We start from the raw sequence: 26,915 nt of genomic DNA, 5'->3' as shown, positions 1-26,915 counted from the left end.
GGGGCGGTCCTATCGCTGCAGGGGGAGAGAGGCTGTGCAATAGGCCGCGGTTGAGCGCGCTGGATGTGCTTCTCCCCCAGCCGCCGGCCGCGATGGTCGGGTCCGGAGGCGGGGCCGCCCGCGCCCGACTGGCGGAAGAAGCTCGAGCGGCGGCCGTGGGGTCGACTGGCGGTTCGCGGCTCTGGATTACTGGCTGCCGCGCTCCTCCTCCTTCCCAGACCCAGACCAGTGCTGGCACCATGTCGGCCTACCCTAAAAGCTACAACCCGTTCGACGATGATGCGGAGGACGAGGACGCCCGGCCAGCCCCATGGGAAGACGCCCGCGACCTCCCCGACGGGCCCGCGGACAGGTCGAAGTACCTGCGGCAGGAGATGCTGCGCAGGGCCGAGGCTACAGCCGACAGCACTAGCAGGTCGTTGTCCCTCGTGTACGAATCCGAGAAGATCGGGGTCGCCTCTTCCGAGGTAAGCGAGGAGCAGGGTGGGCTAGACCGGCAAGTCTCCGCATTGTCTAATGGGGTCGAGAAATGTTTTCTTCATAATCTTTGGAGAATTTTCGAATCGCCTAGAATAGGTTCTTGTACCTTAGTGACTTGATGGTTTGTAATAATCTGATAACTATGTGGAGACGGGGGTCTGGAGTTCTTGAAAGAAGTAGTTTACCCCGGGAATTTTACTTAGCTATTAGTCTGCTTAGATGATTTTTATATTCCTAGTGCAGAAATAAACTTCAGATTAGGTTCTGTCCAGGTGAGTAAAAATTTTGAGCAGCAGGGTCTGGACTAGGGAAATGGAGGGTCTGTTTTGTTTCTTTTACATAATGGCCTGGGCACGGGGCTTCATAGCTTCGGGGGCTTCGGCCATTCCTACCAGAGGGCGCCAGAAAGAGTGAGGACTGTGTGTGTACTGGTATCAGGTGATTCCCTGAAGCATCAGAGCAAATAGGCCCCGAGTTCTTCTCACATCAGTGACCACTTCCCCACCTAGCCAGTAGGAGTGTTGAAGTCCCTTCTCCCTGGACAGCAGTTGAGTAAGCCAAAGCTTGAGTTTGATTGTGTATACGGCCTTAAATTACTTCCCAAACCCTAGATAGACAGTGTGTGGGTTTGACAGTCTATTGCTCCGATTCATCTTTGTTAGTTCTTTCTGTCCATAGAAGATTTCAGAGAATAGGACTTGCAATGATGATTATTCTTTCTTATATAACACATTCTTCTCAGCCTACTAATGAAATAGTTTTGTTTGGGCAGAGAAAAAAAGTTTTTTTTTCAAGTGTAATAGACTACCGGTACATGAGCTCAGAATAATTAATCTTAAGCATTGTGTAGCTTTGAAATGTAATGCTTTAAACTGAAGTATTGTGTTTTTCCTTGGGTCTCTTCATAACTCTTTGCTCCAACAAAGTTCATTCTGACCTGATCATTTAAGGTCTTGGACAATTTTGAGGTGTTTTTATTAACTTTTCAAATAGTCATCTTTATTATTTCCTCATTGTTGCTTTGTTGGATTATTTCCCTTCCCGACTTCTCCCTGTTAAGGTATCCTTCATTGACCTACCTTCCTATCTTCAGCCTCGTTGAGGAAGTTTTGCTTGTAGTTCTTAAATCTCATGTATACTGCATTCCTGTGTTCCAGTCTAAATGGGAAGTCTTGACTTAGATCTGGGAAGATTGCCTGAGGTCTTAGGCCCTGATGAATGGGTCACTTGATTGAAGGTCCCAAGCCCAAGGAAGCCAACTAAGAACTGTTTGAGGAGACATCTTTGGAAACTGAGAACAAATGAAGTAGGAAGTCCAGGTGATACAAAGTAGGGCATCATGGCAGAGGATAAACTTGAATCTGGCTTTTAAGGCTGAGGTTTAGACAGGAGGAGTGAGGATGAGGGATGTTCCCAGGGAAGAGAGGAGAATATGCAAAGGCATTGGCCCAGCAGCAGAGCTTCTGGGCTCCTGAGCAGGGAGGTAATAGGCAGGATGTGTTTGAGGAAAGGAGACTTTGGAGGTGAGAGGGAAAGGTCTGGTCTCATAACTCAGGACAGGCAAAAACATAATAGATGTGAGTTGTTTAATACGTGCTGTCCCCAAAGATCCTTCTCTGTATGCACTGGGGACTGTGACAGCAGAGGCAGAGTGGCAGAGTTGAGAGGCACAGTGTGACCATGACTGGGCAGGTGACAGGCTCTCTCATCAGCATGATTACACATTGAATTTTTCCAGAATTGAATCAGGTCTCAATTATTAGAGGCCCTAGGAGTCAGAAGTGATCAGTATCCCCAGCCCATATTCTCCAATGTCTTTGAGTCACTAATCAGTCTTTCATTCCCTCTAGTGTTGGGGTGGGAGTGGGGGTGGGTGAGCTCTTCTTGCCTCCAAGAACACAATGTGGCTCCCAGCAGACCCTTGCTAACCTCTCAACTTAGACAGGTGCCGGCTAGATACCCAGCACTGTGAAACATGCCAAAACATGACAGATTTTTATAGAAGATTAGGAAGTACAAATAATATTAGGTTGGGAAGATCATAGGTCAGTCCTAACTTGGTAGAAGGAGGAAAATTAGTCAAGTTACCTCTAGTGAAGGAGAGCTGCCTTTCTCCTACTGTGAAATTTATCAAGGTTTGTGTCTCACAAGGGCTCTGGCCACAGGTCATGACCACCGAAGGACAGAGGAGAAGTAGCGTAGGGCATGTCCCAACCAGCTGACCTGGTAAGTACAGAATTGTGGAGAGACCTGTAGGCCACTCATCTCCCTCTATTTGGTAAGCATGATTTCTTTCTTCTTTCCTTTTCCTCAGGTCTAATTTTCTTAAAGAGATGTTCCAGTCACATGGTTTAGGATTCAAAACATACAAAAGAGTATGAGGTCTCTTCCCACCCTGCTGCCTTCGCCTCCCTCTGCCTGAGGCAGCCAGTTACCATCAGCTCCTTCTGTGTCCTTTTGGAGATAGTCTGTGGATAAAGATGTAAAGTCTTTTTGTTGTTGTTGTTTAACTTAAGTGAAGCGTTCTGTATATTCTGGTCTGCATATTGCTTAATAGGATTGGAAATTGCTGCATAATAACATATAATGAGCTGCTTTTTAAAAAAATGGCTACATTGTATTTCATTGAACAGATTACTTTTATTTATGCAGCCAGTCCCCTAAGGATGGGCATTTGGTTTGTTGGCACTTTTTGCACTTTATTTGGATGTGTCCTACTTGGACATGGTTTTTGTGTACCCTCTCACCACCCTGGCCAAGGAGCCCCACCTTCCCAGGATGCTCCATTTCCCCTCTAGCTGCTGAGCATGCTCCAGTGCAGTTTTCTGGGGCCCAGGATCTCAGTTCACAGGAGTCCAGCAACAAACATTAGAGCAGGGCCAAATGGCTGGCACAGTAAAGTCAGTGGAGAAGGACTGGTGTTTAGTAGAGTTCAAGTATGATGCACTCAGTGATCTTGGCTGGCACATCCTCCACACTGTCTCATGCAGGAGCCTGATTATCTTCTCAGTGTCTTTCAAGCACTTGATAATCACTGAAGCCAGGCCAGGGTAGGCATTTAGTTCAGAGAGGTGGGTTAGAGGACAACACCCCTCCTAGCCCAGGAGCAGAGGCCATCGAGGTGATCTATTCAGGGTGTCCCTGTAATGTAGAGTAGACACATTGACACAGGGTGGTGCTCTCAGTCTCTGGGAAGCTGGTCTTAGAGCAGCCCACTCCAAATGAGGGGCTATACTGACCAGAGCTACCCCTCCGAGGCAGCCTGTGGTGACTTTGATGTGACCAGAGTTCTTAGAAAAAGCGATGGAGAGGGAAGACAGCTACTAGATTAAGTAATTGCTCAGCAGATTTCTAAGTGTCAGCTAGGAAAGAGGAGCAGCCTCTTACCCATCTCTTACTCAACTTTCTACTCCCACACTTCTCAGCATAGTGTCTTTAGGTAATAGATGTTCCCTGAATAGTTGCCAAATGAATAAATGACCTGGGGAAGGAAAAGAAGAAAGGGAGGGAGTAGAAGATTGCTTGGAGGTAGAGAGGAGAGCTTGAGGTGGGAAGAGTGCATTAAGCTATGTGCCTCCAGATGAAATGCCCCTCCTGATCCAAAAAACACATCCTTAAGTATCTCAGGCTGTTTCTGCCAGGTGGGAGGGACTCTGGTGGAGAAATGGCATTGGACCACATCTTCACCAATAGGTCTCTTCTGGATTTGGGTATTTTTAGTTAATTTTTAATAAACTATCAATAATTGAATTAGACCATTGGAAAGTTATGGGATCCCAGGCAAAGTTGCTGGCCCCTTGGTTGTAACAAGGCACCTTGTGGGGTTGGGTTGTTACCTACCATTCAGGCAGATATGGCACCTGGCTATATTGGCTCCTTCTTCCTAAACGTGTCCACTGATTGTCACCATGTTGTCCCGAGTGACCTTGTTTTACCAATGAGGCAACAAGCTGCAGGAAGCTGAAGGCTGTCTGCTGTCCAGCCTTCCAACTCTGAGGTGGTTGTTTTAAGAGGGGTAAGTGTTGGGAGGTGTTGTTCTCGTGGTTATGAATTATGATAGTGAAAGGATACAGATTAAAACCATCATAGGTACATAGAGCAGAGTCCAGGAGAGACCAGGCACAAGCTTTCTCGCAATGAAGGCAGGCGGACAGTGTTTACTTCTTCCAGCAATATTGTGTGACAACATACACAGAGTATTGCCAACCAAGGCTGTCACCCAGGCCTGCGTGTTCAGAGTTTTTATTGGGGGTCTGTCATATAGGCATGGCTGACTTTAGTTTCCAGCCCCCACCAAAGGTCAAGCTGATACCACATGGCCCAAGGTCCCCATCATAAATCATATTTAGCATAAACTATCTGGCCTGGCCTAAGAAATCAAGTAAACAAAGACACTGTTATCAGAAAGGATATTCCAAGGGCAAGGAACCAGGCAAGGGGCAGGCCTTTCTTTGGAATGTGGAGAGTGTAGACAACCCAGACTCACGGAGTTAGTCATTTACTTAGCCCCAGGTCAGCTTGCACACATCTAGTGAGGGATCCCTGCTCACCTGTTTTGCTTTCAATGGTTTTTTGTGCAAACTGAGACCTGATTTGTGTTTCTGAATCCACTCCATGCTGTGACCACTGCAGTCAGAGCCCAGGGTTTGAGCATGTTCCATGTGTGCTCATGTGTCCCTGCCAATGCTTGTGCACATCCGTGCTCCCTTGGGAGGGGAGAGACATAATGGAGATAAGTTTCAAATTTATAGATTCATCTCACTGATCCCAGATTGACCTCCATCTACTTATTAATCAGTACCTGAGTTTAATTAGGAGCTTAATATGAAAAACTTAGTACTGACATCTGATGTTATGAGGTACATTGGCTATGAACTGCAGTGGGGATCTGGTGGTCACTCCTGCCCTTTCAAGACTTCAGCATCATGCCCTGAGTGTTCCCTGCTGAGTCCTGTCCAGCATCCCCGCCTAGGCCCCTTTTATGCTCACCACCCAGTTCCACTTCCCCTCTCAGTTCCTCCAGCTGCCCCAGGCCCCCGCATTGCCCCACCCCCACCCTTTGACTTCCTACCTTCTCAGCTTTCTGTCTGTCCTCCAACCTTATCACTGAGCCTCTCTGACCACCCCCACCTTGAACCAAGCAAGGAGTTCCTGCAGAGTGGGGAAGGCTCATCTTGGCAGAGTAGCGATGGAGTGTGTATATGATGGCTCTCTTCTGTCTCCGCCATGAGACTGTAAGCTCAGGGAAGAAGGACCCATCTGCCTTCCTCCAATTCCAGCACCACAATGTTGTCAACAAATAAGAATTCAGATTGAACTTCACTCATCTTGCCCTCCATTAGACCGTGAATGCCATTAGGACAAAGATTATGGGGTGTTGAGTTCACTACTGAATCCGTAGCCCCTGAAATGGTGCTGGCAGAGAGTGGGCACTCAGTAGTATCTGTGGGTAGAGCTCTAGCAGCACTTCTGTCATTGTGTGTGTGTGTGTTTGCAAAGAGCACTTTGCCAGCAAGGATCCCCAGATGTCTTGAAGTCCTCAGTGCCTTGGACATGATCTGTCTGGGCGGGTGTCAACTCACTTTGGGCAGCATGTGCCCCCGCAGGATCTTTGTCTGCCTGTCTTCTCCTTCCTCTTGCTCCAGCAGGGATCCCTCTACTTGAAAAAAAGCCACAAGCCAAATAGGAATTGAGAAATTCTCCCTTTCTGTGTTGTCCCTTGGCATTGTACCGCCAGCCCAACCAGATCCTTTCTCTGTCAGTATTCTTTTTCCAGTTTAACTTTATTTATTTATTTTTTGGGCAGTTGGCCAGTTTGGGGATCTGAACCCTTGACTTCAGTGTTATAACACTGCACTCTAACCAACTGAGCTAAGCAGCCAGTCCCTCCTGTTTTAAGTTTAGAAAACTCCTTTGGGGGCTCAGGGGAGTGGAGGGGAATCACCTGTAATGCTCAGTCATTACCTGAGCTAAGTAAGCACTTTGCATGTTTGTACTTTACACTGAGGGCACTTTCCGGAGCTCACTCCCCTCGCAGCCACCCTGGTCCTTTCGACAGTCTCATTCCCACAGAGACAGATGGAGAAGACCTGACGTGGCTCCACTTCTCAGGAGGGAAGTGCACCTTGGGAGCTGGAGCATTTGAGGCCTGTCCTCACACTGGTCAGGGTGCAGGTACCCAGCCAGCCTTCCTTACAGACCAGCAGGGCTCTCTTTTCGTGATGTGTGCTCTGCCCTTCTTCCTCGTTGGTTGGAATTAGGTCGCAAACATGTTGTGTCCAGTCATTTCCTCTGCCTCCTGGGGGAGGATTTGAGTAGAAGCAGCTCCTCCTCCTCTGCTGGCCTATGACCCTCAATAAACACCAGCTTCCAACACACGGAAACTTCCAGATACCAGAGCAGCACTGATTCTTCTGGCCTTCTAGCCTCATATGCATCACAAGCCACCCTCACATATTTCTCTGCACTTCCATTTTAACATCTAAATAAGATGTCTGGTTTTCTTACCAAGTCAGCTCAGTAACACAGACTCTTTGAAGGTTTGACAGAATGTGCCACTTGTGAACAGAAGAAAATAAGATCTCACTGCAAGTTAGGGAAGGTTTTGTCAGCCACTTGTTACCCCTACAACTTTCCAAATTGAGATGGGGAGGGCAAGGTGGGAGGGCAAGTGGTTTATGAGAAGAGCTGTGATGGGAAGAGCTCACTGTCAGAGAAACCAAGGACCTCCCTCCTGGTATGAAAGCAGAGCCTTGGACTTCATTCCCACCCTCCACTTCCACCTCCGGCTGCTGTAAGCATCTTTCCAGCTTCAAAATCTTCTGTCATCCACAGCCTGTGAAGTAAGCTGGGACTGGACTGTTAGAAATATATCAACTCAGGGCTGAGCCCGTGGCGCACTCGGTAGCGTGCTGCGCTAGCAGCTCGGCGACGCTCCCGCCGCGGGTTCGGATCCTACATAAGAATGACCGGTGCACTCCCTGGCTGAGCGCCGGTCACGAAAAAAAATATATAAAAAAAAAAAAATAAAATTATACACTAAAAAAAAAAAAAAAAAAAAAAAAAGAAATATATCAACTCAAAAAACACATGGATACTGGAGAAAATAATTTTAATCATAATTTATATCTCTGCCTTGTTACAGAAAAGACTTACCTTAGTATGGGCATGAAGCTGATAAACCTGAAGTGTTGGAAGAAGCAGAAACTCCAGATAAATTAGCAGCTTTTTTTTTTTCTTCTGAAAATTAGTCCTTGTAAGATGTGCTTGACATATTGAAGGACACAATATGAAAAGCAGTTTTCTTTTTGCTTTAAAAAGCCTGATGGTTTATTCAAACATGTCTCACGAGCTGGTGAAAAACATTACCATTCAAAGCTGTAAAGTTCAGCAGTTGTAAGTTTATTTCCAATAAGAGTTAAACAGAATTTAATAGTAAACATCCAACCATTATTTTAGCTTTTTGCCTATCAATATTGTTAAATTTCTTTCTTTTTTTTTTTTTAATTTTTTATTTTTTATTATTATTATTTTTTTTTTAAAGATGACCGGTAAGGGGATCTTAACCCTTGACTTGGTGTGGTCAGCACCACGCTCACCCAGTGAGCGAACCGGCCATCCGTATATGGGATCCGAACCCGGGCCCTTGGTGTTATTAGCACCGCACTCTCCCGAGTGAGCCACGGGCCGGCCCAATATTGTTAAATTTCACCACTGAACAAGAACCCAAGTTACACGTTGGGTCCCCTAAATGCCCTGCAGACCTTTTGCAGACACCTTTATCTCTGAATAGGCTCCAGCAGTCATATATAGTTTCATTTCTGCCCTTCACATTTCCAGGGTGTGTGTTTAAAAATTGTTCATGGCTTTGTTTTTAGGTATCAAGAGAGAACAACTGTAAAGAAAATTTGTGTAGTTAATATAATTGCTAAGCCACAGGAAATGCATGAGTAGAAGGTTCAGAGGAGGGTAGCTGAGGGTAGAGGCTACTTCATAAAGCAGGAAAAACAAAGCTTCCGAGAGTCTTCTGGCTGGAAAGGCAGCTCACAGACAGAGGACACAGCTCGGAATGGCTGTAGATAAATCCTGAAATAGGGACTCAAGCAAGTTTGTCACACATACAGGAAGCTGTTAATGTTGCTGTTGTGATAAGTTCAGATCCACAGCCAGAACCATCAGCTCTGGGGGGATCAGGTTCAAGCTGTCTCTATGGCTGCATTGTGTCATTCGTTAGATTTGCAGTGAGCAGCTGCTGAGTGAGGCACTGGAGACTCAGCAGTGAGCACAGCAAGTCGCTACCCCATGGAGTTTGCGTGCTGAAAAGAAAATGAAAGCAGTGGAGAGGGGAGGGCTGCTGGAAGGAGGAGTTCTACTCTAGAGAAGATGTTTGGGGAAGGCTTCTCTGAGGAGGTGGCCTTCAAGTGGAAACATGAAGTCAATGAGAGACCGCCATGCAAGTATCCAAGTAAGGAGCATTCCAGGCAGAGAAAGTAGTCCTGTGACAGGGTCACCCTTGCTACGAGCTTTAAAGCTGAAGCTGTGGAAGGGCTGGAATCAAACACTTATATGGCCCAGAAAGGACATTTGCTCATGTAATAGAATTTGAAGATTTGGCCAGACCCAGGAGGGTCATGTGGCCCAAAAGGAACTCCTACATCTGAACAGGAAGAGTACAAGATTGAGTCCAGGGGTGATGCCAGGTCCAAACCTGTGAGGATTACCAGGACTGGTGGCTAGAGAGGGTCTGCTGCCAGTCCAGGCCCTGGACTCTGACCCTGACTGGCATACTTCCATACGTCTTAATGAGGTCCTGTGAGCCAGCCTCTTGGGAAAACATACTCAAAAGCAAATAAAGAAAGCAAGTAGAGGTAGGGTGGGGATAGAGAGACCAAGAAATGTGTTGTCAGAAAGGATAGTGTGCCCCTCACAGATGACAATATCTGTCCCCATATGTGTACTCTCTGAGGGTTTATGAAGTGCCTACTGTGTGTGGTCCTCTAGTGGGTTGGGGGAGAATTACAAAAGGTCTAATACCTCTGCCTCTCATTTTACCCAGGAACTCGTCCGTCAGCGAGGAGTCTTAGAACGCACAGAGAAGATGGTGGACAAGATGGATCAGGATCTGAAAACCAGCCAGAAGCACATCAACAGCATTAAGAGTGTGTTTGGGGGGCTCGTTAATTACTTCAAATCCAAACCAGCAGAGACCTCACCTGAGCAGAATGGCACCCTCGCCCCCCAGCCCAACAGCAGGTGAGTACATCTTCAGCTGTCCCGATATAAAGTAGCAGAAGTGGGGTTTAGAGCAAATGGCCAAGACTGTCAGGTTGTGTCAGTGCCTTAAAGGGATCCAGGAACTCTGTAAGTTACTCATCAGGAGGGATTCGTCCTCAAACAGTTTGAAATGAGAAACATCTTCTGTTCCTGACTATGTTCATCTGATTGGTGTTTAGTCTGTAAATTCTGCATAAACTGGATCTCCAGTAAATTACTACTCCAAGCATTGTGACTCCAGTACTTTGGAAGACAGAATGTTCATTTCAAAAAGCTTAATCAGTACAAACATGACCTACTTCACAGAATTTTTGCTTTAGAAAGTCTTTATATCCAACTTTTCAGTATCTAATCCAATTTGCCCATTGATTTTCATTTTTTTGTTTTTTGTTATTCTTTGATTTTCATTTATAATTAGAGATTATTTTCCTCAAAAGTTTTGCCTAGAAGTATAATAAAATCATCCAAGAAATTTTGGTAGGTTTGTGTCACATGTTCAGAGATAAAAGAATCAAGTTTCTGCTAAAATCAATTACTACTATTCATATCTCAGAACATTGTGTCTGTTGTTCATTATTTTAAAAATGGCCATATTACAGAAAATCTACACTTTACCATAACATAGAAACTGAAAATTTAGTTTTTCCCTTTATTCAGTATTTTCATAGTTGTAATAATGATATTCCTTTGGTTTTACAGCCTGCTTCAATTTAACCCAAAAAATATTTGATAGAATGTGATTATACAGGTTTCATAACCATCTCTCCCTCTCTCTCTTTTAATTCTATAATTCAGAGCTATTTTTTAAAAAAATGCATAACCAAGGTACAATAAAATGCATGTATCTTAAGTAGAGAGCCAATGACTGTGTACCTGTCTATATACCTGTGTGGCCCCCACCCAGATCAAGATGTAGGGTGTGGTAGGGAAGAAATTAGAAAACTCTCAGTAGGTCTGGGAAGAAATGAATGTAGGTGAATGTAGGTGGCTGTAGCAGAAAGAACAGGCAGGTGAAGTTGCTGGGATTTATGGAGAGGAAACTAACTGCAGGAAAAGAGACAGGCCTTGGTGGGTACTTGGGGGCCATTTTCTGTGGATGCACTAGCCAAGGCTATGAGGGTTTGTTTGTTTTTTGGCTCAGCCATAATCACCGTTTATCCCAGACTGTCCAGCTCAACCCTAATATTAAATGTCTGTCATTCTTTTTCCCCCAACTGGAGTTGGGTTTATTTTTCCCCAATATTCAAATCAGAAAGATGTTTTATATACTAGTTTTTGGCTACATTTAATTACCATAGGAGAAGGTAGGATGTTCATTCACTTTGGTCTAAGACATCTCCTTTGCACAGACTTAGAAGCAGAGCAAGCCCTTAGAGAGTGGGATACTGATGAGTTTGTGATAGGCGCCTTTCTGTATCCCACAGGCCTCTTCTCTCTTTTTTTTTTTTTTTTTTAAAGGTGATCGGTAAGGGGATCTTAACCCTTGACTTGGTGCTGTCAGCACCACGCTCTCCCAAGTGAGCCATGGGCTGGCCCTCCGCAGACCTCTTCTCAAAGGCTGTTCCCCAGGGCTCTTGGAGTCCCAAACACTGCTTATAAAAGCCATTAAGGTCCTGGGGCTCCAAGGGCAGTTTTCTTTTTTTTTTTTTTTTTTTTCCGAGTATCTGGAAAACTCAAGGTTTTCCCAACAAAGTCTTCCCATTAGTGAAAGAGCCATAATTATTTCGGTGAGGTGGGCTTTGAGGTACCCGGTGTCATGTACCCTGGCCTGGCCTCCTGCCCACAGATCAGCCCCAATCAGCTGTAGCATTCTTGTCATCACTTCATAAATGTGAGAAAGCAAAACTTTTCATTGAAGCAATTCACACTAATTCACCTATTCCCCAAATGTGCATCAATGTGGATCTGTGCAGCTTCATAGGAGAGGCTGCTCCAGTGGCATTGAGTGGTTCCTTCCTTCATGTGGCCTGAGCGCCCACACGCTGCACATCTGTGCCTGTGGTTGAGAGCTGAAGCTGCAGGGGCACAGTCTGTCTGTCGGGAGGTGTGGTAGAGGCAAACAGTCAACAGCGATGCATGGAGGAGGGGAGAGGAAGGCAGCACAGAGGAGCTCACCTTTTGCATGCAGTCGAGGTTGTGGAGGAGCCAGCCAGTTGAAGGAGGGGGTCAGGGCGGACATGTGGTAGTCACAGCACAGGAGAAGCTGGGAAATGGGCAACTGGTAGCTGTTTCACGTGCCCAGCAGGCTCCTAACAATGAGGTCTGGCCTTTGAAGACGTTTTCTGTGCTCCTAAATCCCTCAATTTGCGAAGATCACAACAATGTCTGATTGTTTCTATAAGATGCAGTAAATTGTGAGTAAAATGTTCATGATCTTTTCAAAACCCTTAATCCACAAATACAGGAATATTGTTGCTTAAAAGCTTTCAAAATGAGTTTCTCCTAATCAAACTGCTATTGAATCATGCATTTCCTGTGTACATCCTTATCACAGAAACCCTTCAGCCTTCTCTAAAGTTTTATTTGTCCCTTGGTAAGCCCTTGTCATCCTTGCTGACACAGCTTCATAAGCTGATTGTTCTCATTTCCATTTAAGGCTCATGCAAGATCCGTTCTTGTCATAGATTTAACTACCCCCGATTTGAAATTCTCTAACTTATTCAAGACTTGGTTTCTGACCAGGGGCCACCACTCTCAGACTTCTTCACTTTTTTATCACTTCTATCACTGTCCCTAGGAATTGGCTTTCTTTGGGGGAAGCCATTTTACACAAAGAAACCAAGTTTTCACCGTTTATGTATTACTGCTATGTTTATGACGGTGCATAGAAAAAAGAATGTCAAGGCTGGCCGGTTAGCTCACTTGGGAGAGCGTGGTGCTGACACCAAGTCAAGGGCTAAGATCCCCTTACCGATCATCTTTTAAAAATTTTTTTTAAATAAATAAATAAGAAAGAAAGATGCCTGGCACCCATGGAGAGTAAGGATTGGAAAGAGGGGGTTGAATTTAGAGGCATTTGCTGTAATTCATGCAAGGGTAAAGAGAGGCAGAGCAGAAGGCCAGATTTCTGGGATACCTGGGGGGTGGGGGATCTAGAAGACATTTGTTAACCGGGATTGCTGAGAGTGACATTGTGCAGAGAGTTGGCACATATTGAGAATAACTGTGGTTCCCAGCTTGGGCAGAGGAAAAGAACAGGCTGTTGAGGACGCTCAGCTCCCAGACAAGGCATCTGCCATGCCTTTGGAGACTCAGTGGGGCACCAGGGGTCTCAGCAGAAGTGGTATAGGACTCAACAGGGGCATGGAGGGGCTCAGCAGGATGTTGGGGGGCTCAGCAGAGCACCAGGCACGGTCTGAATGACTGTGAGTTGCCAAGAGAAGTCCCTATTTACAGCCAGAGTTTGCAAACTAGGCTTTGTGGGCCAGGAAGCAAAACCAAAGTTATTTTCTAGGGACTCCTATAACAAGAGAAAAAAGCAAATTTCCACAAATTTTTAATGACAAAATTCAAAATATAAAAACAAGGGCTGACCAGTTAGCTCAGTTGGTCAGAGTGCAGTGTTATAATACCAAAAAGGTTAAGGGTTTGAATCTTCAGGCTGGCTAGGTGCCAAAAACAAAAACAATAATAGCTGAATACATCTTTTTGGTAATACAGGTCTATTCATGAGAAGAATGAAATTCTTAAATTCTTAATTGAAATTCAAAGGTAGTATTCCCCATCATCCAGTCAAATGCAAATGGCCATCTGTAAAGGCCATTTTTTCTGTACAAAAATAGGTGGTGGAATTTTTTTATGTTTATTTTACCACAATAAAAAAATTGAGAAACAAAACAAAAACAGGTGGTGGGCCAGATTTAACCCACAGATCATAGTTTGCTGACCCTGGTCTAAAGTCCCCATTTGGTCATTTCATGTATTTTTCATCTACCTGGTCCTACGCCTCCTCATATTCCCTAGGCAGGGGCTCCTAACTAGATACTGCACTCCTAAGGAAGGGTCTATGCAAGCTTGCTGCACAGCCCAAGGTGCTCCCAGCGGGGGCTGTTGAAATCCCTGCTTTGGTCAGAAGGAGCTTAGCACAGAGGAGTCATTTAACTTTCAGCACACAGACATCACTTGAAAAGACCAATAACACTGTCATAGGTGTTTTTTCCTTTGTAAAAATTTTCTTTTTCTTTATTTTTAATCCAAAGATTGAAAGAAGCCATAAGTATTAGTAAAGAACAGGAGGCAAAATACCAGGCCAGCCACCCAAACCTCAGAAAGCTGGATAACTCAGGTGAGTGGAGACCTGTACATGCATCCACATTTGGATTTGGCATTGACCCTGAGGGGTTGGGTGGTGTTGGCCTCTCTGGGGTGGGGGGGTAGGGGCTCTAGCTGCTCGCATCACACATGCTGGGTGAAGGGCTTTAGGGACCCAGTGCACTCTCTCAGAGCTGGAGGTGTATATTACAATGGGGCTCCCCAATCTCTCCCTTCTCCATGGAGGGTGGAATAAGAAATGGGCCTGTGTTCCATAGAAAATGAGCCTGCTCGCCATTGGTTCCTGCCCTGTGTAGCTCTGAGCTCTTCCAGCAGTGAAAAGCCAAATGCAGGAAAACCCCTGTGGTAAGAAGAATGGCCCCCCAAAGGTGCCCACATCCTAACCCCAGACCCCATGAATATGTTTAGTTATATTGCAAAAGGGGAGTGACAGTTGCAGATGGGGTTACAGTTGCTAATCAGCTGACCTTGTAATAGGGAGATGAATTTGGGTTATCCAGTTGGTCCTAATATCACCACAAGGGTCCTTTGTAAGTGGAAAAGGGTCACAGTCAGAGATCTGAAGATGCTATGCTACTGGTTTTGAAGATGGAGGAAAGGGCCACCTGCCAAGGAGTGCAGGTGAGCTGTAGAAGCTGGAAAAGGCAAGGAATTGGATTCTCCCCAAGAGCCTCCAGAAGGAGCACAACTCTGTCAACACCTTGAACTTAGCACAGTGAGACCCGTTGGACTTCTGATCTCCAGAACTAAAAGATAAGTTTGTGGTAGTTTGTCACAGCAGCAGTAGGAGACTAATACAAGCCTCGAGCCCAAGTGGGAGGAAAAGCAGCAGCGTGAACAAGGTGTGCAAGATAGAATGTGTCTTGGTTGAGACATCCCACTAATATCAAATGATAGGCCCCAAAACATCCCTTATCTGGAAGGGAATTTAGGCCTCCTGGGGCCTTCATAGGCTCCTAGAAAGCCGGGCACATCAAAATGGTGGTAGAATGGGCCGGCCTGTGGCTCACTCAGGAGAGTGCAGTGCTGATAACACCAAGGCCCCGGGTTCGGATCCCATATAGGGATGGCCGGTTAGCTCACTGAGTGAGCATGGTGCTGACAACACCAAGTCAAGGGTTAAGATCCCCTTACCGGTCATCTTTTAAAAAAAAAAAAAATGGTGATAGAAACCAAATGCTTACTTCAAGGAAGGCAGGACACACCCTGGAAGTGCCAGAACCTACCAAGGTTGTGGTTGACACAGCTAAGGAAAGACCTGATGGAAGAAGAGTCAGGGTCAGGGTCAAGACAGACTGACATCAGCACAGTTCAGTCTGGAAAGGCAGAAATCATGGGAGGAAGTGAGAGAAAACTAAAATGCAAAGGGCTCAGGAAAACCCACCTTGTCATACCCTGGAAAAGTGGAACAGGATCCTGCACCCAAAAGACACGATTTTAAGGAATTAAAGGGAGTTTCATTTGTGTGATGTATGTTAATTTAAGGGACTTGAAACAAACTCGAGGGCTGGCCAGGTAGCTCAATTGGTTAGAGCACGGCCTTGTAATTCCAAGGTCAAAGGTTTGGATCCTGATCCCCATACCGTCCAGCCACCAAAAAAATAAAAAACTTGCCACTGTATGTATAGAATGGATTTAGCAGGTTAGAGCTGGAGGAAATACACTAAGTCTAGAAAGAGATGTTTGCCCAAAAGAGGTAAACTGGGATGCCAGGGCCTACCTGTGTGCATTTTGAAACTGAAGTTCAAGGAAGATTTCTTGGGGCAAATGTGTATTATTTAACATTTCTTTTTTGCTTATTTTAAGTGAAAAGACAGCATAGAAATAAATTTCAAAAAGAAAAAAAAGTCATGCATAACCCCATTTCCGTAACATAGTAAGTTTGGTGTTTAGACCTTGTCCACAAGCCTGTGTAGTTTTGTGTTGTTGCAGTTCCACTGCTGTATTGTCACTTGTAGGAATTTCTCTCTTTCCGGAGCTTGTATGACAGGGTCTGACCAGGTGACCCAGAGGTTGAGGGTCTTTTATCTCCCAGGGGCTGAGGGTGAGGCTGGAGGCCTGACCTGCCCACATGGTAGCATCTCTCCCTTCGGCCCATGATCCTGCCCGTGCTCCTCCCTAGCACATTGTATCCATTCCCACCATCGTCCCTTTGGATGGCCTCAGAAAAACCACCTCGATCCCTCATTCCTTCTGTCCATTTTCCAGATCAAGATTAATTTTGTGAGGCAGTGTTCCAAGGGACGTCAGTTAACCATTCTCCCTGTATTTCCTTCTAAACTCAGACTCCGTCTCTGGAGGGGCTAGTTCTGCTGTGAGCACCGATACTTATCCGAAGAACCCACACCTTCGAGCCTATCACCAGAAGATTGACAGCAACCTAGGTAAGACCCAGAGCTGCCCCACCCTCCATAAGTCACTTGTCCTCCAGGCAGCTCCTGCCAAGTGCAGCCGGGGCACCAAGAAGCACCAGTGAGTTGCTCCCTCGCTGTGTATCACACCCACACTGAGTCACATCCACCTTGCACCTCACTGTCTGGAATCTGTCCACTCCTCTCCGCTTACTGCTTCAGTCCAGCCGAGCCATCCTCACCTCTGTGGATCATGACAGCCAGAGGGACCCAGGAGTCCCCAAGAGGCCGTACAGTACAGCCTGGACGCAGCCACTAGCTCCGTCCTTCCTACCTGGCCAGTTGGACCCCTGGTTTCCTCCCCTGTGAAACAGGCTGCCTCTGAGGACTGGCAGGAAGATTACACGTGCCACACCATAAAGCACTTAGGAAAGTGCCTGGCCTGGTAAGAGTCAGCACACATGTTGCTATTGCACATTAGCCACATAGCCGCTTTCAAGACACAAGTCAGGCAGTGGATTCTTTTTCTGAAACTTCTCGTGGATGGATGCCCTGCACACTTAGAACACAGTCCATGTCCCTGGCCCCCTGAGGCCCCCTCCTGTCCTCACTGCTTTGCAGGCTCCTGTGGGCCTGCTCATGCAAGGCTTTCCTGCCTCGTGGCCCCCATCTGCCTGGAGAGTCCTTCCTCCCCATTCTCTGAAACTGGCTCCTTCTCATGCCCTGAGTCTTGCTTTAAGGTTGCCTCTGGTCGTCATCTCTCAGAGCCTCGTTGTTTCCTAAGTACTGCCCCAACCCTTTGTAATCATGTGTCTGCTGGCTTATCCAATGCTTTCCTGACCAGACTGTAAATTCCAGGAGGGCACAGGAATGTTTGTATCTTGTCACCACGTAATACCCAGGGCCCAGTAGGCAAGCACTCAGTAATTATTTTTTGAATGAAGGGACAAGTCACTCATTTGAAGCTCAGGGAGGAGTTGGCCCGTGAGCAGTTTCCATGATTTTGTACTGGGTGACATCTCAGACGTGCTGCCTCCTCTTTCCTCTACTCCATGAACAGGAGTCCCCCCCTGATGGCTACCTGGGTCACTCCATCAGGTTCCCAGCCCCTGGTAGGAGCTGGCAAAGTGGGTGAGAGAAACAAAACTCCCCCCTGCTCTGAAGGTATGTACTGGGAAGCAAAACTGTAAGCCATGAAGATGCATATTGGGTGTCTGTGCGCAGGCTCCCTCCTGCTCCCCCTCCCAGGAGGGACACACCAATGGGCTCCTTACCCCATTTGCCCAGGGCAATGCCCAATCCTGCAGCCCTGAGCTGGTAGCACAGGTGACACATTAGGCAAACATGTACTCTTTTTTCTTTATGTTTCTCGGGCTGGCCAATTAGCTCAGTTGGTTAGAACACAGCTTTATAACACCAAGGTCATGAGTTCAGATCCCTATAGCGACCAGTTGCCCCCCCAAAAAACAATACTAATAGTGACATTTCACCTTTCTTTCTGTGTATATAGATTCATTGTAGAAAATTATGAAAGTTAGGTAAGTGTCATGAGGAAATAAACACCCGTAATTTTACTATCCAGCAGTAACCATTGATTTAATGTGAATCCTTCTGTTTTTGACATATGTATTTTCACATTTATATACAACATCACAGGTACTGGGGATCACTCAGTATATATATTTTTGTATCTTGCTTTTTCACTTATGTCTTGAGCACTTTCCTAAACTACAGAATTTCTTCAACAGTTTAATTCCCCTGTTCTTGGACGTTTAGGTTATTTCCATTGTTTGCCACTGTAAATAATCCTTTGGCCATTCCCATGTGGAAATCTTTGGCCACATTTTGCAGCTTGATTGCTAGAAATGGAATTACAGAGTCAGTGAATATAATCTTCCTTTTAAGCATTAAAAGAAATGTTCACAAAAGTAAGACATTGCTTTAGAGAACAGACATAAGCAAGAGCAAATAAATAACTGTGTTTCTACCACCCACTGCTTGCCACTGCTGCTCTGGGTGTGAATGTTAACATTTCAGACCTGCATGGCCAGTACCCTCCAGGGAGGCTGCTGCCAGCTTGCCAACAGCGGGGGAGAGGCCCCAAGCCCCACCTGTCCTTAGTCCTCAGAGCCCAGGAAAGCCCCAGACAGCAGCCTCTTGCTTCTGTCTTCTGACTCTGACCTCCAGAGCCCAAGATTTCTCCAAGGCAGAAGGTATATCTGCCGCATTCCAAAAGGTCTCAAAAACCCTGTCCTTCCCTGGGATGGGGCTGGTACCTGCTGGTGGCAGGGATGTGAAGAGGACTGAAAAAGGATACTTAGTCCCCTTGAATTAAAGAATTCAAGGAACGAGGCATGAAGAAATGCTGAGTACTGCCCACTACCAGAGGCTGAGGGTATGCAGTTGGCACTGAGGACTTGCTTCCCAGGTGGGTCCCACGGGACGCAGTGCAGAGTGGGCAGAGGGTTGGGGCAGAGGTGGCAACTTGTTCTGAGTGCAGCCACCTGGCTCTGCTGACGCAGGCCACACCAGCTGCCCCTATAGGCACCTTTACTCACACTTTTCTTGCCACAGCCTCCCCCTATTTCAGGGACTTGTGCAAGCCCCCTCTAGTTCCAGCTCCCTTGCCTGGTGACTTTACTTCATCCTACTTTTTGTTTTCTTGAGGCCCAGGACGACTTCACAGGTTTTACTCTCCGTGGTTTCAATAAACTGAAGAAGCATAGAACTGACGACTGTTCTTAAAAAACTGATTTGCTTAGATTTATGGTGCCAGTTGCTAATTATTTGTGTATTCTGACCTTTTTTCACTTAATGTTTTATATTGAATTTCACAAGTAAGAAGGCTTATAGAACACAACCTCTTTTCTCTCCTCTGGCTCTTTCCTGGCCTGCTCTTCTTGGTGAAAAAGCAGAAAGCAGCCCCGGGCAGGCTCCCCGCAACCCAGTGTGCACACATACAGAGTCACTAACCTGAGAAAGAGGCTTTACTTTTCACCCTCGCAGAATCAATTAAGACTCATTTCTACAGTTAGTACAGCCCCACCAGGGGACACCAGAGTCCCTTGACATGTTTGCCCCTCACACCCACCCTCGGTTCTTTTCACATCATCTTGTGCCAAAGAGGCCTTTCATGTACTCCTAATGCTGGCCACATCCTCATAGACATTATCCCTCTTAAATAAAGTCAGGGCTGGCTGGTTAGCTTGGTTGGTTAGAACATGGTGCTGATAACACCAAGGTCCAGGGTTTAATCCCAGCCAAAAACAAAACAAAACAAAAACGAATGTCAGATTGAATTTACAACTTTATGAAAGGTAAAAAAAATATTACAAACACTGGAAAAGCCCTAAGGAGGGAAAGAGAATATAGAAGGATTCTAGCACAAGTGGTTAGTTGTGGCTGGGCCGCTCCTGGGTGCCTTCCTCTCACAGGGTAGTCACCTCCACTATGGTCTGAGTCCCAAGTGGGCCAGAACACACCTAAGGAGCAGGATTAGGATTTGAACTCAGGCTCAGTAAAACTGAGCAGAGTCAATACTACACTTTTCCTTTGCAGAAGTGGGGCTCTCGGGCCAGCCCGTGGCTCACTCGGGAGAGTGTGGTGCTGATGACACCAAGGCCGCGGGTTCGGATCCTATATAGGGATGGCTGGTTAGCTCACTGGCTGAGCGTGGTGCTGACAACACCAAGTCAAGGGTTAAGATCCCCTTACCGGTCATCTTTTAAAAAAAAAAAAAAAAGAAGTGGGGCTCTCACTTATCATATCAGATTTAAATTTCAGCAGTAATTTTTTAACCTATTATAAGAGCTGAGCTTTTGCCAAAAGTATTGTGCTCCACAGTTACCTGGGCTCAGCCCAGTGGCATGTCTGAAGAAGCCCAGCACCCTCAGCACTTCGTTCTTTGAAATGGGAACCCTGGGATGGCTGCAGGGGTCTGTGTACTCAACTTGTTCAGAGACCACTGTCTTCTTCCTGACCATAAAGTAAGCAAAGGAAATGGTGGCAGCCTGGTCCTGGGAAATACCTGACCATCATAACTCAGCACATTCACAGCATCAATGTGTTTGTGGATCTGGGAGGTGGTAGCAATGAATGAACCACTGAATGTGTAGAAATGCGAATTTAATAACAGAAGTAAAGGATTTACACAGCATTTGGGTCCAATGGGAACATCTGCAGTATGTGTTTTCTGGCAGGGCACCACAGGTAGCAGGGCAGGGACAGAGTGCCCCTGCAGAGTGGACTGGGGGATGCAGCCTTCCGCAGAGGGAGTTTGGGGTAGGGGCTACAAGGTCTGTCTCTGAGACGTGTTTCCAGACGGGGGTCCCCATATTTGCCACTCCAGATCTGTGCTTGATCTAGCTTTAGGGAGCTGGAGATGGAAGGAAGAAAAGCAGGCACTCTGAGCTCTATACACTGACATGAGGTTTTTGCTTCTAAAGATCAGGCCAGTGGATTTGGCTGTGACCAGCATAACCTAGTGACCAGCATACCTCTCCAAGGTACTTACTGTGGGGTCTAAGGAAGGGAATGTGTTTTCCAGGCCCTTCTGTGCTTTTCTTATCCTTGGGTACTAAGTAGTCTTGAAATGTGCAGCAACCTATTAGAAGGTTTAAAGGCAGCTAGAAAATTATGTAGATTTATATCCATTTTTTTAAATACTGGTAAGAGAAATACCATTATATTAACAGTGGTTATTTGGGGGTGAGAAGGTGAGGGATGGGCTCTACATTAAGCACATGTTACCGTGTACTGAGTAAACAGATATTCCTTTCACTTGCACTTATTTTGGAAAATGTAACCAAAGCCCTGGAGTTTAGCCCATTGTATGAGGAAGACAACTTGGTAATCCAGATGTTGCTGAGCACATAGGAGGGAATGAGAAGCATTTGAAGGTGCTGTGACTATGTTTGTTCAGGCCTGTATGTCATTTTTCTCTCCCACAGATGAGCTGTCCATGGGACTGGGCCGTCTGAAGGACATAGCCCTGGGGATACAGACAGAAATTGAGGAGCAAGACGACATTCTTGACCGGTTGACAACCAAAGTGGACAAGTTAGATGTCAATATAAAAAGCACAGAAAGAAAAGTGCGCCAACTCTAGAAATAGGGATTTCCACTACATTGTGATGAAAAGATTTGGAAGATCTTTTTTCAAACTCCCAAGAAATTTCATTTATTATTTTAGTACATAATTTAATGTGTGTTTGCAAATGCTATAATAGAGTGGATCTTAAGAGATTTTTGTTGTTACGAGGTGTGTGTCCCACTTTCTTTTTTAGGGCCAACACCTCTCTAAGTTCTTTTAGCTGAATGCTTAGAGTTTTTGTCTGAGCACAATAACCTGCCTCTGAATATCTTGGGCCTTTGATTACCATACTGGAATGAGAAGAAAAAGTTGTATTTTTCGCTTTATTGAGTATATGGAAAGATGTGGGCAGAATTTCAGTCTCCTCCATTTCTCTGTTTGCTGTATTTCTCATTTGTGATTCAGAGTGTTCAGGGACTGAGTGAGCTAGTTGTTTGTGGGGGGTGGGTCCTTTCCACACCTTTGTTTAGGAGTCATCTTTCTCACGTTCACACACACAGGAAAAGGATTAGTGTTAGATTCAGAGAATATGTTGCATTCTTTGCTCTTTTGTTGACAGATGTCACCTCTTCTACTCCTCTCTATTCTTGGCATGCATTTTAGTACAAGGGCTTTAGACCAGCACTGCTCAGTGTGACACTTAAAAATGTGCAGGGAATTGGGGGAACCCCTCTTCCCCACCTCCTCTCATGTCAAACTGTCTGTGGTTGAGAACAGATTCTCCCCTGGCTCAAGGCTGCCTGGCTGACTGACTGAGGGTTCCTGTAGAGTTGGTAGGAATGGAGTATCACACAGACATGGCCCAGCAGGAGGACTCAGTAGTCTTCTTCCACTGAGCCCTCCACCCCTCTGAGAATCACCATTGGCCAGGCCTCGGTATGGTAGAATGTTTATTTGGTACCAGAGGTCTCCTGACCTATCCAGAATTCCCATTCACTCTTTTGCACTTCTTGCAAGGTGACTTGAATTGTCACTTGGTTCTTTGCCACCCAGTTTTAGACTGGAACTCCACAAATGATGCTGACTTTGTATAGAAGGATTTGGCTAAGAAGAAAAAATATATATATATATTGTCATTTTAACTGGCCCAGCTCATCTTCTCCTTTCATTTTACAAAAGGCATCATTTAAAATCATTAATTAAAATTGATTTCTTTGTGTTGGTACTTCCAATGAATAATTGAATTTACAAGGTCCTTGTCCAACCAGCTGAGCTAACTGGCCAGTCCTAGGCCGTTGTCTTTTTTTTTTTTTTTTAAATTAATTAAAATATTTGGAAGATAGGGCCAGCCCATGGCTCACTTGGGAGAGTGTGGTGCTGATAATACCAAGGCCATGGGTTCGGATCCCTATATAGGGATGGCTGGTTAGCTCACTTGGGAGAGCATGGTGCTGACAATACCAAGTCAAGGATTAAGATCCCCTTACCGGTCATCTTTAAAAAAAAAAAAAATATATATATATATATATATATATATATATATGGAAAAGAATGAAAGGGACTGATTTTAATAAGATAGTTCAGAAACTGTAAAATAATAGTGTCTTTCACCTTAAAACATGGCACTGGCCCATGTGACCTGTTCCATTTTGTGATGCTTTCCTTTAGAGTCCACATCCTATAAACGAAAGTCCCTCAAAGTAAAGGAAACCTCTTTGAAACGCTGCAACATAGCAATTTGTTTGTCCCCATCCCATAATGCATGACCTTCCTAAAAATACCGCCTCAATGGTCATGTTCCAGCCACCTCAGGGATTCTGACCCACATCATTATAAGTACTCCAGGGTGTGAGGACTTAATCAAAGCTAATCAGATTAGACATTTATTTATCAGATCAGCTCAGCATTGTTATTCTCTTGATAACTGACAGAAGGAGAATTGTAAACATAACACCCAGCCCAAACAAAATGAGTTCACAGGGCTTTCAGCAAAAAGGCTGCTCAAAAGCATGAAACCAGAGTGCAGTGGCTTGTGTGAATGTTTCCACTCATTCTAATTGTTTCCAGGTTTTTCCTCTAACACCTTTTTCCATGTATGTCATAATAACTGTTTTTCTTTATCATCATCAGGCATAGACTTAATGGAGATTAGGCATTATACCTCATGCCTAAACTTATTTTTTCAAATAAATACATGTAAAGGACACTCCAAACATTCTCATCAGTGGCCTTCCATTTGCATAATGGGATTAATGATTTAACTGATCTGAAGCAAAATAACATCTTATTTGGGCCGAGCCCTTGGCGCACTCGGGAGAGTGCGGCGCTGAGAGCGCAGCGACGCTCCCGCCGTGGGTTCGGATCCTATATAGGAATGGCTGGTGCACTCACTGGCTGAGTGCCGGTCACGAAAAAGACAAAAAAGAAAAAAAGAAAAAATAAATAAATAACATCTTATTTTATGTACCTTCCCTGTCTTTTGTTGGATTGATAAAGCCAATTACCACTCCCTTTCCTAGTTCTTTGCTTCTACCCCAAGTATACAGAAAGAGAGTTGCCCTTACTTTTCTGGAAATTTGTCTTCCTGTGACACATTAGAGGGTCTCATATTTTTGTCCTGTTCCTGTTCAGATTCTCTTGTTCTAAGTCCTTGGCTGAGGGACTGTCCCTAAACTACGTGATGGCCAGCTGCTTCTCTCTGCTGGGTCTTCCCTACCCCCACACCCACCAAGAACTGGTTGCTGATGGTATTTCATAAAACAAAGTTGCTTGCATTTTCAAGGAGAATGAAGGGAGGCCTGAAGAAACTCCAGAATTTTTTCACGTGATGATTGTGATCAAAAAGAAAACATTCGACCCCACTGACTAGACACATCTCATAGAAACACTAAAAGGTGTCAGTGCTGGAGCTGGCTGTGAATTGGGCTTTGGTACCACAGGACGAGACCAGTGAACTCATCCCTCTTGCCAGATTGGGTTTGTAAAGCAGGTTTTTTTGTTTTTTTTTAAGCCAGTCAAATTTAGTAGTGGGGGATTATAAGACAGATATTGATTTCCACAGTTGATCTGGAAACAAACTGTGCCTTCAAAAAAAGTGGCTTTTCTAACATTAGGTTGGTCATATATTAAGTGTGCTACTAACTTAAAAATAAGTGCATTCTCCTTCAGAGGAAATCTTTTCTAACATCCAGTAATTCGTAACTTAACAGCAGTGGAGTTAGTTCATGTGTGTCTTTTTTACATTCTGCAAGAAAGGAGACCTGAATTTAAGTCAGGTTACAAGGAAAAAAAATGTCAGTTTTAACTTCTCAATAGGGCTAACTGACCGGTTAGCTCAGTTGGTTAGAGCGTAGTGCTGATAACACCGAGGTCCAGGGTTCACTCTCTGTACTGGCCAACCACCAAAAAAAAAAAAAAAAAAATTATTCTTTATTGAATATGTAATTTTAAGTGTACACTACATCCATTTAGTAAAATCTTATACTTTGCCTATGTAGGCCTTTTCTGCAGATTTTTTTTTTTTTTTTTTTTTAAAGATGACCGGTAAGGGTATCTTAACCCTTAACTTGGTGTTGTCAGCACCATGCTCACCCAGTGAGCTAACCAGCCATCGCTATATGGGATCTGAACCCATAGCCTTGGTGTTATCAGAACCACACTCTCCCGAGTGAACCACAGGCCGGCCCTGCAGAATTTTTAAAGTTTCTAATTTTGTTAAACATCTTCAGCTCTGATGAATGAAATGTCTTGTGTACAAAATGATCAGTTAGTCATTATAGTGTCCATTGTGGGAGATGGGGTGGGAGTTTTTTTGCTCGGAATCTGTATCAGAACACTCTTACCCTCTATGTCTTCAACTCAGCAAATGACCATATTCCATAAAATAAAATGTGAAGTTGTTTTTTAATCAAATTCTGTCTCCTACATAGTTATTTTCAAAGAATTGGTGGACCTTATAACACCAAGGTCACAGGTTCAGATCTCAACACCAGCCAGCCACCAAAAAAAAATTAAGAGTTGGTGGAGGGGATCTTCCATGTTGAGTGCCACATTCGGCCCTATAAACAACCTTCCTTCTTGAAACTCATCTCATTAGAGTGCTCTTCTAGCATTGTCTAGACCAGGACTTGGCAAACTTCTGTATAGGGCCAGAGAGTAAATGTTTTAGGCTCACAGGCCACATGGTCTGTGTCACAACTATTCAGCTCTGCCATTGTAGCACAAAAGTAGCCTAAGACAATATGAAAATAAGTGAGAGTGGCTGTGTTCTAGTAAAACTTTATGGACACTGATATTTGAATTTCATATCATTTTCACATGTCACGAAATACTGTTCTTTCAGGGTTTTTTTCATCCGTTTAAGTACATAAAAACCGGACTGGCTGGTTAGCTCAGTTGGTTAGAGTACAGCCTTGTAACAACAAGGTCATGGGTTCAGATTCCTGTACTGGCCAGCCACCCCCCCCAAAAAAAAACCAGAATATGGCTGTTAAAGACATGAAGGTGAAGGACACCGCCCAGGGAGAGTGAGAAGAGAGCCAAAACAGAGTCCTGGACATACATACATTGAAGGCCAAAGCAACACCCAAGAAGAACCCAGCTCAAGAGATGGGAAGAAAAGAGCAATTGGAAAGCAAAAGCAGAGTTCCAAAGAGGGAGTGCTCAATGTCCTCAAATATTGTACACTAAAGACAGCAGGGCAGACACGAAAATCAACTACATTGTATATTGATTTAAAAAAAAAAATAGTTTCATGGAGTGGCACGGGTAGAGTTCAGATTTCCTATAGGGGTGCAGAGTGAATATGCAGCAAGGAAGAGGCAATTACTCTCTTAAACTTGGCTGTGAAGGAGAAAGAGAGGGTGACAAACTAGGAAGGGGGTGGAGAACAGAGTCAAGAGAGAGACTGGACCTTGTGCAAAGGCTAAGGGGAAGGCTGGCAAGTTAGCTCATTCAGTAGAGCATGGTGCTGATAACACCAACATCAAAGGTTTGGATCCCCATACTGGCGAGCCACCAAAAAAAAGGCTAAGGGGAAAGAGCAGGTGAGGAGAGAGGTGGTAGAGAGAACTCTGCCTCAGAAGAATAAAGATCAGCCACACACCCAGGAAGAGAGACCATTTGCTTGGAGAAGAAGTGAAGAAAGAATGTGGGCACAGATACTGTATTAGATTCCTGAGGCTGCCATAACACAGTACCACAAACTAGGTGGCTTATGCAACAGAAATTTGTTGTCTCACAGATCTGGAGGCTGGATGTCTGAAATCAAGTCAGGGTTGGTTCCTTTGAAAGTGGTGAGGGAGAAATCTGTGCCAGGCCTCTCTCCCTGACTTGTAGAGGGCAGTCTTCATCTTCACACGGAGTTCTCCCTTTGTCTTCATATCATCGTCCCTCTGTCCACCTCTTTGGCCCAAATTTCCACTTTTTAGAAGGATACCAGTCATATTGGATTATGGTCCACCCTAATTATCTCATTTTCAGTTAATTACTTCTGTAAAGACCCTATC

At 45.1% G+C, this 26,915-nt stretch overlaps 1 protein-coding gene across 1 annotated transcript; it reads left to right on the top strand.

Annotated features, from left to right (window-relative positions):
* The first annotated feature begins 112 nt into the window (after window positions 1–112).
* SNAP29 (synaptosome associated protein 29) lies at window positions 113–25,320 on the top strand. The gene is made up of 5 exons (XM_063087815.1): window positions 113–467; window positions 9,536–9,732; window positions 13,953–14,038; window positions 16,311–16,409; window positions 21,326–25,320. The coding sequence occupies exons 1-5, from the start codon at window positions 240–242 to the stop codon at window positions 21,481–21,483; spliced, it is 768 nt and encodes a 255-aa protein (XP_062943885.1). The 5' UTR covers window positions 113–239; the 3' UTR covers window positions 21,484–25,320.
* The last annotated feature ends 1,595 nt before the right edge of the window (window positions 25,321–26,915 follow it).

The sequence above is a fragment of the Cynocephalus volans genome, chromosome 2 (assembly GCF_027409185.1).
Source record: "Cynocephalus volans isolate mCynVol1 chromosome 2, mCynVol1.pri, whole genome shotgun sequence".
NCBI lineage: Eukaryota > Metazoa > Chordata > Mammalia > Dermoptera > Cynocephalidae > Cynocephalus > Cynocephalus volans.
This window is presented reverse-complemented; position numbering and strand designations above follow the sequence as displayed.